The following is a 15,239-nucleotide window of genomic DNA, read 5'->3' on the forward strand; positions in this document are numbered from 1 at the left end:
CAAATGGGATTACTCATCAAATCAGTATTGTCTAACCATTACTGTTTTCCAAAGAATCACAAAAGTAAATGACTTCTTAGTAAAGTGCTATTTTAAAAAATATCAGGCTACAGCCCCAACGTACCAGCAGCTTTAGAACTACTTTGTGCATTATTTAAGCATAAGTCTGATAGAGTAATTGAGCCCTGTACATGCAGAGAGATCATATATTTCTCCCTAAATGTACTTATAGGTAAGTTTCAGAAACTAAACTAATTTTTTAAAATTTGGAAGCCATCATATTATTACATCAAATATGAGTGAATTTTTTATATACCTGATAATTATTACTAAATGCTAAAAAGTCTGCTTTAAATAAAATTTATGTTGGAAAAATAATCAGCATATAAATTAAAATGCACATTCCATTTTTAAGTGGATAGTTGGTATTTTGTTAGTCTGTTCACTTGTAGGCACTTAATACAGTCTTGTTTTTTGTTGCAAAGAAGGGTTAGCGTGAGAGCCAACTATTTACTGAAGAGTTACTCAAAAATCACTCACTTATGTGAATAAAATCTGATTCATTTGGGTTCTGTGTGACCTTGGGCAAGTTTCCTGGCCTCTTTGAGGCTTGGATTTTTTTTTTTTTTAAGCTCTGGAATTTTGTTTTGTTGTGTGTGTATACTACCTATAAAATAGGAATAATAATGGCACCCAGTTTATAGACTTGTTGTAAGGACCAGTCAATCTGTGTAAAATACTTTTAACGGTCTGGCATATAACAAGCAATGAGTGAATAATTGTTAGCTGTTCTTATTATGGTGATGCTATTATTGTTGTGATTAACCTAAAGAAAGGCTCCATGAGTCTGTGATGTCCTCACTTCCACCACAAAATCCCTAGTAACTTTTCACAAACCTTATATGTGAGTGATTAAACCATATGTCAGCAAGTTTACTTTGTGTTGACTTTGGCAAGGTCAGGGACCTAATGTTAGAAGACCATCTGTGTGGAAGGAATATAGCTTTTACTAATAACTGTTGGCATACCCTTGGATTTTGCAAAATATGACCAGTATACCCACAATTTGCCACGTTCAGCTAAAGTATAATTTGCGGTCAGCAAAAATATTGTTTCTTAGAAGCTTCCCATTTAAGATCTCGTAGGACATGGCAGACCTCAGGGGTGACTTCATTGCATAGCAATAATAGACATGACTTGTTTAATGACTTCTCTGACTTACAAAAGATGTATTATTTTATCATGGCGCAAATTCTGCTGGATTGTTTTCTTTAAAGGTATTAGCTAGAACTAGAATTAGAATATACAAAAGAGTATAGTGGGTCAAAAAGATATCTCCACTATTAGAATAAAATGAAGGGCTTGAAAAGAATGAACTAATACTAATAACAACTTGGATGTATCTCAAATGCATTTTGATAAAGCAAGATTCAAAAGGCACATGCTGTGTGATTCCATTTACATGACATTCTGGAACAAGCAAGATCAACAATTACTAGGAGCTGGTGGTGGAAGAGGAGTGGGGTTGACTGCAGAGACCTAAAAGTTTTGATAAAAATGTTCTGTATCTTGATTGTGGTGGTGGTGACATGATTGTAACCATTTGTCAAAACTCCTAGAACTATTCACCAAAAGGCTGAATTTTACTAATTGTAAATTTCATCTCAGTAAATCTGGTTTAAAAAACCAAAACAAATGGCTGTAGTGTTGGTGTCGGTCAGTATTTCCTGTGAGTGTGTAGAACAGCATATCACTTTTTCTGAAATGTTGATGGAGTTCTTACGTATTTACTTATACTTAACTACATCTTTGAAAGTCACATTTTTAGTTCATTAAGTATTTTACTTTCTTCTCTATAAATAGTGATTGTCTAAAAATTTCTTGAAAGTTTATCAGTTTCATGGAATATACTGCATATGTTTCTTAGTATTTGTTTTGTGTATTAATCAGGATGCTAAAAATAACACCAATATTACTCGAACTGGCTTAAACAATAAGGAAGTTTATTGGCTTCATCTCTGTGGTTATGGGATGGCTGCTATATTATAGCACTCAAGACTACATGTACCCTCATTTACATGGAGCAGCAAAGAGAGATCTCTTTTTCCATGGTTCTTCCTTTGAGAGTAGGGAGCCTCCTTTTCCAAAGCTGCCAGTGCATATTCCCTCGTGTCTCACTGGCCCCTGAAGCTATCGCTGTATACTCCTGATTGTGACAGCATTCAGGGCTCCCCTTTTGATCTGTGGATAAGGTCAGTTTCCCCAAAGGAAAGGCTACATGGTAGTGGGGTAGACAAACTAACCAAATCTGGATACCATTAAGAGATAGCGGGGAAGGGATGCCAGGTAGGCAAGCAACAATGCTAGTACTTTACTCTGAGTTTAAGTTAAACCAAAACTTTGACTAATTATGGAATTTGACTACTACATAGTTGTTATTTTTTTAAATATTTATTTGGCTGCGCCGGGTCTTAGTTGTGGCACTCGGGATCTTTTAGTTGCAGCGTGTGGGCTCTTAATTGTGGCATGAGGGATCTAGTTCCCTAACCAGGGATCAAACCTGGGCCGTCTGCAATGAGATCGAGGTGTCTTAACCACTGGACCACCAGGGAAGTACCGATTACTACATAGTTCTTATTTCAGTGTTTCTGAGACCACAAATTATTTAAACGTATTATGTTACTTTACCCTAAAGACTTCACATAAAAATACCTCAGTTCTGTAAGAAGCAACATGGTAACTTACCACATTAGAACATATATTGCATATAAAGCATAAAATAGATGTCATATGTGTTTAACACAATGAAGCTTTTATACAACTTAATAGCATTTTATACATAGTTTAAAATGTAGCATTTACACAAATCAGACACTGGTTTAAAGTACACTTTGGGGGCTTCCCTGGTGGCGCAGTGATTGAGAGTCTGCCTGCCGATGCAGGGGGACGCGGGTTCGTGCCCCGGTCTGGGAAGATCCCACATGCCGTGGAGCGGCTGGGCCCGTGAGCCATGGCCGCTGAGCCTGCGCGTCCGGAGCCTGTGCTCCGCAACGGAAGAGGCCACAAGAGTGAGAGGCCTGCGTACCGCAAAAAAATATATAAAATAAAATAAAAAATAACGTACACTTTGATCTGCTTTGGTACTAAACTTTTTACTAAACTCTTATTATATTTCATACTCTCCTAGAATGAGAAAAGTATTTCAACAAAGTAACTAGGTAGAAACAACTCTGGATGGTACACAGAGTCTGGATTTTATCCTGTCAGTGAGAAGAGGACTATTGAAGAATTTTGGTTTTTCCCATGGGAATTAGGATTAGGTGAGCAGAGCAGAGTTTTTGTTTTGTTTTGGTTTTAAATTTTATTTATTTATTTTTTGGCTGCGTTGGGTCTTCGTTGCTGTGCGCAGGCTTTCTCTAGTTGTGGCGAGCAGGGGCTACTCTTCATTACGGAGCACAGGCTCTAGGCATGCTTGCTTCAGTAGTTGTGGCTTGGAGGCTCTAGAGCGCAGGCTCAGTAGTTGTGGTGCACAGGCTTAGCTGCTCCGCAGCATGTGGGATCTTCCCGGCCCAGGGATCAACCCTGTGTCCCCTGCATTGGCAGGCAGATTCTTAACCACTGCTGTGCCACCAGCGAAGTCCCCAGAGCAGAGTTTTAGAAAAATTCTTCATACGATAGTATTCAAGGTGGGTTAGAGCAAAAAAAAATAATGGAATCAGTTAATTGGGCAACTATTGATTGGCCTGGGCTTGAGATAAGGTATGAGCAAAACAGGGTGGCAGTGATGAGAGCTTAAAAGATGGATGCTAAACGCAAAATGCCATGAATAGGAGTTGGTGACTGACTGGATTTTGTGGTAGGGAACTAAGCTTAAAGTAATTTAAGTCAGCTAACTGGAAAGGGATGGAACCATTGCTAGGATGGTAAGGTTGGAGGGTGGTGGCAGGATGGAGATTTTACAGAAATGATGAGTTTGGTCTTAGATTGACAACATGTCAAAGTGGTAATAAATGTCCAGCAGTAGTTAGTCATGTGAGACGACTTCTCATTCATTCATTCAGTGATATTTTATTGAGTGCCAGTGTTTTATGGAAGCACTGCAGTAGATACAAGAGATGGAGCAGTTAACAAGGAAAAAATGTTACTACCCTCATGGCACTAGCAAGGTTATACAAAGATATTTAAGAGTTAAGTAAATATAAACTGCAGAAATATTAAAGTCTAGATTTAATTAAAAATAATATAGATAGAGGGAGGTGGGTGCGAGCATAGGTGAAAGAAGATTAACAATAAGTTGATGTTGGATCTTGGTGATGGACACATGGGGGTTTGTTTTACTATTTTCTTTACTTTTATATATGGTTGAAATTTTCCATAATAAAAAAGTTCTTTTAAGGTAAAAAGTTCTGTGCATAGAGCTAATAATTAAACAAGATCTTTGAGAGAGTGATAAAAACATGTCCAAAGAGTAGCCTGAGAGAGGTAGGGGGAAAATGAGGAAAGTAAAGTGTCTGGGAAGTAAAAAAGATAAAAGATGTTTCAAGGAAAAGGTGGAAGGTAGTGTTAATTGATACAGAGATCGAAGAAGTTATCATAGATTAAAATCTAGCAGATTTCTAATTTTGTTCATTTCTGGTTGGATGTTCCTTGATGACTGAAAGGAATCGGGTACCTGAGAAGCTTAAGAAAACTTTTGATGAAACCATTTTTTTAAATCAATTTTTTAAACATTTTATTTATTTATTTGCTTGTTTTTGGCTGCATTGGGTCTTCGTTGCTACAAGCGGGCTTTCTCTAGTTGCGGTGAGTGAGGGCTACTCTTCATTGCGGTGCCCGGGCTTCTCATTGTGGTGGCTTCTCTTGTTGCAGAGCACAGGCTCTAGGTGCACGGGCTTCAGTAGTTGTGACACGCGGGCTCAGTAGTTGTGGCTCGTGGGCTCTAGAGAGCAGGCTCAGTAGTTGTGGCGCACGGGCTTAGTTGCTCTGCAACATGTGGGATCTTCCCAGACCATGGCTCTAACCCATGTCCCCTGCACTGGCAGTCGGATTCTTAACCACTGTGCCACCAGGGAAGTCCTTGATGAAACCATTTGATAATATTTATTACTTGAGAAATACTGTCCAAGCGTTATTTCCTGATATATGAATATCTGTTCTGTTTTCAGGAGACTAATGAGCAAAAACTTCACAAAATAGCCAATGAACTTTTGCTTACAGAAAGAGCTTATGTCAGCCGACTTGACCTCTTAGATCAGGTAATATTTTCCCCTTCAGTATTTTATTTTTTGGCATTATACATCATTTTAACTTAGTAATTTAAGTGTTTTAGAAACTGCAAGAAGGACCTAGCCATTTTTGGCAAGTGAAAGCTACTTCCTCAAGGAGATCTCTAACATTTTCAGCTCTGTCAGTGAATTCATTAGGTATAAAGGTTTCATAATTCATAAGAAACAGATTGAAGGACTCTCTGTCTGAGTCGAAAAATGCCTTTATCTGTGTTTTTCAACCCTAAACACTACTGTTTCTTGTCCACTCATTGTGATCCTGAAGGCCTCGTTAGTAAATAGGAGATTCTGATGTTGACCTGAATACATCACTGATTCTTGTCTCACTTGCTGTTGTGAATGATCTGAATTGCTGCAGTCATAGGGCCAGAAGGAATTTTGAGAGTTCACTTGTTTGGCCTTGCATAAAACGTTCAAAACAGTGCCAGGCGTAAATATTGGTTGAATATGTGAATAACATTTTGTACTTTCATCATGGTAGATGCTTGTGAATCATCTCAAATACACATTTGCAAGAAAGTTTTAAAATGCATCATTAAGAACAACTGTTAAACACAATGGCCTCTTAAGCCTGTTTCAGTGATAAAAGATCAAGATAATTGGTAGATTGTGTGCTAATATAGACTCCTCTTATTAAAAGATAAAGTTGCGAACTTTGAGTAAATTAGTTGCAAGAAGATGTCCGCCATTGCAGTTGGAAAAGGAGCAGGCCATCCTGGGCACACCTCTTTATCAGTTCCTAGAGCAGACTATATGCCTGTTAGGGTGAGCCTTAAGGGGCTGGATTAAGACTTGTGTTCTCTGAGATAATGTGTTTGTGACTCAAATACACACTTTCCAAAGAATTTCCCCATAAGTCAATCAATTCATGTTGGTTTGTGCCTTTGAAACAATGTTTCTCCTCATGGAGATTACAGACCTGAAACTTTTAGGTATTCCCATAGTGGAAATGTGTTTTTTCCTCTTACCAAGTTGCACTTTTTTCTTTCTTTCTTTCTTTTTTTTGTTTCAGCCATATTATCTTGTCAGCTACTGTTGCTGACCTTTTAGAATTTAGTCTTAATTACTAAAATATCCTATTGGAGTCTCTAAGGACATAATTTTGTATTCTTTTTGCATCTCAAGAAAATGCAATGGAGGTGAATTTAGAAAATAAACAACCATCTGGACGTTATGAAAGAACAGACCTCCTTCTGCCAACATTTAACAGAATAGCAAGTAAGAGGTTTAGTAGCCCTACTGGAGTAGAGCTAAGACTGCAAAACTTTTTTTTACTGTCTTTAAGATACCTGTTATTATGTACAAGAGAAGATCTTTTTATCCTCATTTCTGAGTTTTAAGTTACCGTGCATTATTATTTACTAAAGCAGGAAAACATGTGAGAACTGAAATACTCTTTTGTTCATGCATTGACCACGTATTTTTTTAAGCACCTTTTCTACTGTGAGAAGTAAATCACAATGTTCTACCTCCCCAAGGAGTGTACAGTTTTAGTAGGGAAAATGAGGTACATGCCAACAAATTATAATACAGGGCTATATGTAATATGTACCATAGAAGTCATTCAAAATATAAAGAGAAGTGGAAAATACCACAATTTTTATGCATCTATATAGTTTTCCATCTTTTAACTCTACCTATGGATAGGAAGGGTAAATCCTGTTACCCTCAACTGGAAATTCTCTGGAACAGAAAAGATTAACATCCCACAGATAGAGGCATAGCCTAGGTTAGAGTCAAAGCTTCCTAATTCTAATTCCTGGTTCTTGTTAAAGCATATACTCACTCCTACATTTCAAAAATGATTGATTTCTTGAATCACGAACTTTTCCATTTATTCAACAAAAAGTTAAGAGCCCACTATGTGCCTTAGCACAGTGCTAGATGGTTAACCAATAAATTTGAAGTAATGTTTGCATTAATTCTCTTATTCAGGTATTTTACTGCAAACTACTGGAAGAAGCAAATCGCGGCTCATTTCCAGCAGAGATGGTGAATAAAATCTTTTCTAATATTTCATCAATAAATGCCTTCCATAGTAAATTCCTATTGCCAGAGCTGGAGAAAAGAATGCAAGAATGGTAAGAGGCATAGATAGCAAATAATATATCTAAGGCAGTCATACTAGAAGCTGTGTTATTCAGCTGTTAAGAAATAATAATGCTACACAGAGCTGTAAACAAACATTTACGCAAAGATTTTATGTTAAAGATCACTGAAAGACCTTTGTGGTACATTTTTGTCCTTAGTTGAAAAAGGTTTCATCTCTCCTTTCCAAACTATAGTTTGATTAGTGGAGATATGATATTAAGGGTAATCTGGAGTTTCAAGAATTCCAAGAGTAAAGCATCTCAGTTTACTATGTCATTCCTAAACTCCCTGTAAAAAGGTGCTTTTTTGCTCTCTATCAATCTCACAGCAAAGTGGATCTGACAAAGCACAGGGTACGTGTAGAAAGTGATTACTTCGTTTGGAGTCCTGTTAATTCACTCATTCTATAAGAAGTCTTAACAACTGTTTCTATGTTTTATACAGGGAAACTACCCCTAGAATTGGTGACATCCTTCAGAAATTGGCCCCATTCCTTAAGATGTATGGAGAATATGTGAAGGGATTTGATAACGCAATGGAATTGGTTAAAAACATGACAGAGCGTATTCCCCAGTTCAAATCAATAATTGAAGAAATTCAGGTAATAGGACTCTTGTTCAAGGCTGTAATTACTTTTTCTGTACAAATCATAAGGTCTTCTAGATCTAAAATTTAGATTGAGAGATTTGAGACACCTGGCCAAATTCCATTCTGGTCTGAATTATGCAGAAATCATCTCTGCAAAGTTAAAATATTTATTGAGCACATGCAATATACTGAACAGTGAATTCTCCATTTGCTTTTGAGGCAAGGAGAGTCTGGCTTTATCAGGGTCCACATTAATTTACAAAGTAAGTTCCCATTCAGCTCTGTGTCTCTCTTGCTTGCTTTCAGAGGTTGAGATGTTGGAATGACTATAAATGAATATAAAGAATGATTGCTATAAACCCTGATATTTTAGAAACATAATTACAGTTGACCTTTGAACAACATAAGGGTTATGGGTGCTGATCCCAAATGTGTTTGAAAATCCCAGTATAACTTTACTGTCAGCCCTCCATATCTGTGGTTATGCATCATGGATTCAACCAACCATGGATTTTGTAGTACTGTAGTACGTGTTTACTGAAAAAAAAAATGTGCATATAAGTTGAACTGTGCAGTTCAAGCCCTTGTTCAAGGATCAACTGTATTCTGTTTTATTTCACTTTGAGGGGTTTTTTTGGTCATTTTATATATGTGTCCTGACTTTTAAAATTTCATCAAACCTGGATAGTACATTTTAATAATATCATAGTAATTTCTGTTTGATTCTCTAGTCAAAACTGTTAAACATTTCTTCTTTGCTGAAGTTTAAACATTGAAAAGGAATTCTTTAGATCACATAAGGTTATTTGGGTGGGGATTCTTTTGCTCCTTGACTGCCTTCTTTTGTGTTATATAAATATATATATATTTATTTTTTATAAATGTATTTATTTTATTTATTTATTTTTGGCTGCACTGAGTCTTCATTGCTGTGCGCGGGCTTTCTCTAGTTGCAGTGAGCGGGGGCAACTCTTCATTGAGGTGCGTGGGCTTCTCATTGCAGTGGCTTCTACTGTTGCAGAGCATGGACTCCAGGAGCACAGGCTTCAGTAGTTGTGGCTCGCGGGCTCTAGAGTGCCAGCTCAGCAGTTGTGGCACACAGGGCCAGCCGCTCTGCGGCATGTGGGATCTTCCTGCACCAGGGCTCGAACCCGTGTCCTCTGCGTTGGCAGGTGGACTCTCAACCACTGCGCCACCAGGGAAGCCCCTGTGTTACATAAATATTTTTATATGCGTTTTAAACTCATTAATATAGTGATATGATTACTGTTTTGTACAATTTTATGTCTTTTACAGAAGTTAAGAGATTAAAAAAGATATCTATATGCAAATCAATGTGATGCTGACAACATCAACAAAAGAAAAGACAAAAACCACATGATCATCTCAATAGATGCAGAAAAAGCATTTGATAAAGTGCAACATCCATTCATGATAAAAACTCTTAACAAAATGGGTATTGAAGGAACATATCTCAACGTAATAAAAACTATTTTATGAAAAACCCACAGCCAGCATAACAGTCAATGGTGAAAAGCTTGAAATGAAAGCCTTCCCACTAAAATCTGGAGTAAGACAATGATGCCCATTCTCACCACTTCTATTCAACATAGTATTGGAAGTCCTAGCCACAGATATCAGACAAGAAAAAGAAATAATAGGTATCCAAATTGGAAGAGAATTGGTAAAATAGTCATTATATGCGGATGACATGATACTATATATAGAAGACCCTTAAAGACTCCACAAAGAAACTACTAGAAACTGGTAAACTAATTCAGCAAGATTAACATACATAAATCTGTTGCATTTCTTTACACTAACAATGAAATATCAAAAAGGGAAAGTAAAAAAACAATCCCTTTTAAAATTGAAGCAAAAATAAAAATACTTAGGAAGAAAACCTGATGAAGGAGGTAAAAAACTTATATGCTGAGAATTATGAAACATTGATAAAGGAAATTGAAGATGATTCAAAGAAATGGAAAACTATCCCATGCTCTTGGATTGGAAGAATTAATATTGTTAAAATAGACATACTACCAGAAGTAATCTACAGGTTTAATACGGTCCCTATCAAAATACCCATGACATTTTCTACAGAACTAGAACAGATAATCCTAAAATTTATATGGAACCATAAAAGACCCAGAATTGCCAAAGCAATCCTGAGGAAAAAGAACAAAGCTGGGGGCATAACCGTCTATGAGACTTCAGACAGTACTCTATAAAACTACAATAATCAAAACAATGTGATATTGGTATAAAAACAGACATGTGGATCAATGGAACAGAATAGAGAGCCCAGAAATAAACCCACACACCTATATGGTCAGTTAATCTTTGACAAAGGAGACAAAAATATACAATGGAGAAAAAATAGTCTCTTCAGCAATTGGTGATGGGAAACCTGAACAGCTGCATGTAAATCAGTGAAGTTAGAACACACCCTCACACCATACACAAAAATAAATTCAAAATGGCTTGAAGACTTAAACATAAGACATGACACCATAAAACTCCTAGAAGAGAATATAGCAAAACATTCTCTGACAGAAATTGTACCAATGTTTTCTTAGGTCAGTCTCCTGAGGCAATAAAAATAAAAGCAAAAATAAACAAATGGGACCTAGTCAAACTTATAAGCTTTTGCACAGCAAAGGAAACCGTAAGCAAAACGAAGAGACAGCCTATGAACTGGGAGAAAATATTTGCAAATGGTACAACCAACAAGGGCTTAATTTCCAAAATATACAAATGGCTCATACAACTCAATAACAAAAAAGCAAACAACCCAATCAAAAAATGGGCAGATGACCTAAATAGACATTTCTCCAAAGAAGACATACAGATGGCCAAAAGACACATAAAAAGATGATCAGCATCACTAATTATTAGAGAAATGCAAATCAAAGTTACAGTGAGGTATCATCTCACACCAGTCAGAATGGCCATCATTTAAAAGTCTACAAATAAGTGCTAGAGAGGATATGGAAAAAAAGGAACCCTCCAACACTGTTGGTGGGAATGTAAATTGGTGCAGCCACTATGGAGAATAGTATGGAGGTTCTGTAAAAAACTTGGAGTAACCATATGATCCAGCAATCCCACTCCTGGGCATATGTCCGGAGAAAACTCTAATTCGAAAAGATACATGCACCCCAATGTTCATAGCAGCACTGTTTACAATAGCCAAAACATGGAAGCAACTTAAATGTCCATTGACAGTTGAATGGATAAAGAGGATGTAGTATATATACACAGTGGAATACTACTCAGCCATAAAAGTGAATGAAATAGGGCTTCCCTGGTGGCGCAGTGGTTGAGAGTTCGCCTGCCGATGCAGGGAACACGGGTTCGTGCCCCGGTCCGGGAGGATCCCATGTGCTGCGGAGTGGCTGGGCCCGTGAGCCATGGCCGCTGGGCCTGTGCGTCCGGAGCCTGTGCTCCACAACGGGAGAGGCCACAGCAGTGAGAGGCCTGCGTACCGCAAAAAAAAAAAAAAAAGTGAATGAAATAATGTCAGGAATACTACTCAGCCATAAAAGTGAATGAAATAATGTCATTTGTAGCAACATGGATGGACCTAGAGATTATCATACTAAATGAAGTATGTCAGAAAGAGAAAGACAAATACCATATGACATCACTTATATGTGGAATCTAAAATATGACACGAACTTATTTATGAAACAGAAACAGACTCAAAGACATAGAAAACAAGCTTATGGTTTCCTCCAAAGAGGAAAGGGGGGTGCAGGAGGGATAAATTAGGAGTTTGGGATTAGCAGATACAAACTACTATATATAAAATAGATAAGCAACACGGCCCTACTGTATAGCACCAGGAAATACATTTCAATATCCTGTGATAAACCATAATGGAAAAGAATATGGACAGAGAATATATATGTATAACTGAATCACTTTGCTGTACACCAGAAACTGAGACAACATTGTAAATCAACTATGCTTCAATTTGAAAAAAGAAAAATGTCTACAAATATGTTTTTAACCCATATACTTACCATTTCTGGAATAAGTTCCTTTCATCATGAGAATGATGTGTTTCTTGTGAGGCAGAGTGAATAGCAATGAATTTTCTTGGGCTTTGTTTATTTGGAAAATATTTTTTTCTTCACTATTGAATGATAGCATTGCTAGACACAGAATTCTTGGCTGATAACTTTTTTCTTTCAGCAATTTGAATGTCATTTCACTGCTTTCTGTCCTCCCTTGTGTCAGATGAGAAGTTAGCCCTTAATTGTATTGACAGTCCCATGTATGTAATGAATTGCTTTTCTCTTGCTGCTTTCAAAGTTTTCTCTTTGTTTTTGGCTTTTAACAGTTTGAAAATGATGTAGATCTTTTTTGTATTTATCCTGCTTGGAGTAGATTGAGCTTCTTGGTTGTGTAGATTTTTTAAAATCAGTTTAAGAAGTTTTCAGCCATTGTTTCTTTGAATTTCATATTTTCATTACCCAAGTTTATTTCTTTTTTAAAAAAATTTATTTATTTTTGGCTGCACTGGGTCTTTGTTGCTGTGCACAGGCTTTCTCTAGTTGTGGCGAGTGGGGGCTACTCTTCATTGAGGTGCACGGGCTTCTCATTGTGGTGGCTTCTCTTGTTGCGGAGCACGGACTCTAGGCACGCAGGCCTCAGTAGCAGGCTTTGGTGCATGGGCTCAGTAGTTGTGGCTCATGGGCTCTAGAGCACAGGCTCAGTAGTTGTGGCACACGGGCTTAGTTGCTCCACAGCATGTGGTATCTTCCCGGACCAGGGCTCAAACCCGTGCCCCCTGCATTGGCAGGTGGATTCTTAGCCACTGCTCCACCAGGGAAGTACCATTTTGCGAGTTTCTGAGACCTGTTCAATTTTCTTCCTTTTTTTCTCTTTGTTCTTTAGACTGTATAATTTCAATTAATATTCCTTCAAGCTCATTGATTCTTCTGCCATCTTGTTTCTGCTGTTGAGTCTCTGGGGTGAATTTTTCATTTCAGTTATTGTACTTTTCAACTCCAGAATTTTCGTTTGGTTCTTTTTTATACTGTCTGATTCCTCCTTGAAAATTGCTATGTATGCATGTATTGTTGTTATACTTTTCATGTTCTTCAAATATGATTACCTTTATTTCTTTGAACATATAATAGCTATGTTGAAATCTTTGCTATATCCAATATCTAAGTTCACTCAGAGACAATTTTGACTGCCTTTTTTCTTCAGTGTAGGTTAATACTTCACTATTTATTTGAATATCTCTTTTTTTGCTGAATATTGGACATAATTTATTTGTTTATTTATTTTTTTATTTTTGGCTGCGTTGGGTCTTTGTTGCTGTGCATGGGCTTTCTCTAGTTGTGGCGAGTGGGAGCTACTCTTTGTTGAGGTGCACGGGCTTCTCATTGTGGTGGCTTCTCTTGTTGCAGAGCATGGGCTCTAGGCGTGCAGGCTTCAGTAGTTGTGGTGCATGGGCTTAGTTACTCTGCGGCATGTGGCATCTTGCCGGACCAGGGCTCAAACCCGTGTCCCCTGCATTGGCAAGGCAGATTCTTAACCACTGCGCCACCAGGGAATCTCTGGACATTTTAGATAACCGATTTTGTGGGAACTCTAGATTTGGATTTTCCCTACTGAGAGTGGCTGCGGTTACTTTTGTTTTTTTGTTTGTTTGTTTATTAACTTGCTTAGACTAAATCTATGAACTTTATCTCTCCTCTGGTATGCAGCCACTAATGTCTCTATTCAGTTTTTTGTTGACTGTTCTTGTGTTTGTATGTGATCTTGGCTTTATAGGGGTTGCCCCTATATCTGTGTAGGTTAAATATCAAACAGTTATTAAACACCGATGCTTAACTACCTAGATCCAGTTAGCTTCTCTCCTCTGCTGATGGCCCTATAATTGTGTGTGGACGGGGCACACACTTATTTAAAGATCAGGCCATTTCCAAGTCCTTGTGGCCCTTTTACATCTCCTATCTGTATCTTCTGTCTGCATCTCCACAACCTCAGAGTGACCCGGAGGTTGCTGGCTTGGGCTCTCTTCTGTCTCTGCTGGTTATTCACGCAGCCGCAGCCAAGGAAATGATTGTCTGACCACAGCACAGCTTCAGGCTATTAAAGTCATTGGTCTTCCCCACTTGCCCACCTCAGAGGCCATCACGTCCACTGGCAGTGCTGCTGGGCCTATGGTTCACCGCTCTAATCAGATGAGCCCTCTTCAACTTCAGCAGAGAAACTGCCAGTCCTCACAGCCTGCCCCACCCCTGCAGAATCTTCACACTGACTGAGCTGGGGGAGGAAGAGGTGCAGCCCCAGGCCAGAATACCACAGCTTCTTACTGTTCTTACCCAAAGTTCAGCAGCACTTTTCAGATTGTTTTGCGCCTTTGGTCAATTTCCAAAGTGCTGAAATGATTGTTGTCGTCGTTGTTAAAATCAATTTTATCCAGCTTTAAAGTTGCTTTTTATTTTTTTAAATTGGAATATAGTTGCTTTACAATGTTGTGTTAGTTTGTGCTGTGCAGCAAAGTGAAATCAGCCATATGTATACACATATCCCCTCTTTTCTGGATTTCCTTCCCGTTTAGGTCACCACAGAGCACTGAGTAGAGTTCCCAGTGCTATAGTAGGTTCTCATTACAAAGTTGCTTTTTTTTTTTTTTTGCGGTACGCGGGCCTCTTACTGTTGTGGCCTCTCCCGTTGCGGAGCACAGGCTGCGAAAGCGCAGGCTCAGCGGCCATGGCTCATGGGCCCAGCTGCTCCGCAGCATGTGGGATCCTCCCGGACCGGGGCACGAACCCGTGTCCCCTGAATCGGCAGGCGGACTCTCAACCACTGCGCTACCAGGGAAGCCCCAAAGTTGCTTTTTAAAGGGAGGATTTTACCAGTCTCCTCACTCAGCCGTGGCCAAAAGTCCTGCTCTTCTTCCCCGTCACTCCTTTCTTTGAACCTCTCTTTTCTCTCATGATTAAGCACTCGTCTGCCTTTCTGAACACTGGCTCCTTCTTTGGTTCTTCACTAGCCCCTTTGGCTAATATTGAAATGTGGGCAGAATACAAGGTTTTTGCCCTTCGTGGTCTTCTTTCTCTCCCCACTCTCAATGACGTCATAGTTTCCCAAGCCTTTAACCATCATGTCATACAGAAGCTTATAGGGTCATTATTTCTAGTGTATTCCTCTACCCCTGAACTCCAATTACAAAATGCTGAGTGCTGGCTACACAATTCTGTATGAACATCTTGTTGTCAATACAAAGTCAACGTACATGTTCCATTC

General features: G+C 38.4%; 1 protein-coding gene across 17 annotated transcripts in view; it reads left to right on the plus strand.

The window, feature by feature from the left end:
* FGD4 (FYVE, RhoGEF and PH domain containing 4) overlaps nt 1-15,239 on the plus strand; it is a 211,744-nt gene that overhangs the window by 157,431 nt on the left and 39,074 nt on the right. For 14 of the 17 annotated variants that reach the window (XM_059080864.2, XM_067009035.1, XM_059080862.2 and 11 more), the window contains 3 exons: nt 5,166-5,255; nt 7,221-7,366; nt 7,821-7,977. In XM_059080864.2, coding sequence (XP_058936847.1) covers nt 5,166-5,255; nt 7,221-7,366; nt 7,821-7,977 — 393 coding nt within the window. Of the gene's footprint in view, nt 1-5,165; nt 5,256-7,220; nt 7,367-7,820; nt 7,978-9,538; nt 9,626-15,239 lie in introns of those variants that run through there. The other 3 variants (XM_067009036.1, XM_067009047.1, XM_067009049.1) reach the window with 2 other exon arrangements.

This window comes from Kogia breviceps, chromosome 12, assembly GCF_026419965.1.
Source record: "Kogia breviceps isolate mKogBre1 chromosome 12, mKogBre1 haplotype 1, whole genome shotgun sequence".
NCBI lineage: Eukaryota > Metazoa > Chordata > Mammalia > Artiodactyla > Physeteridae > Kogia > Kogia breviceps.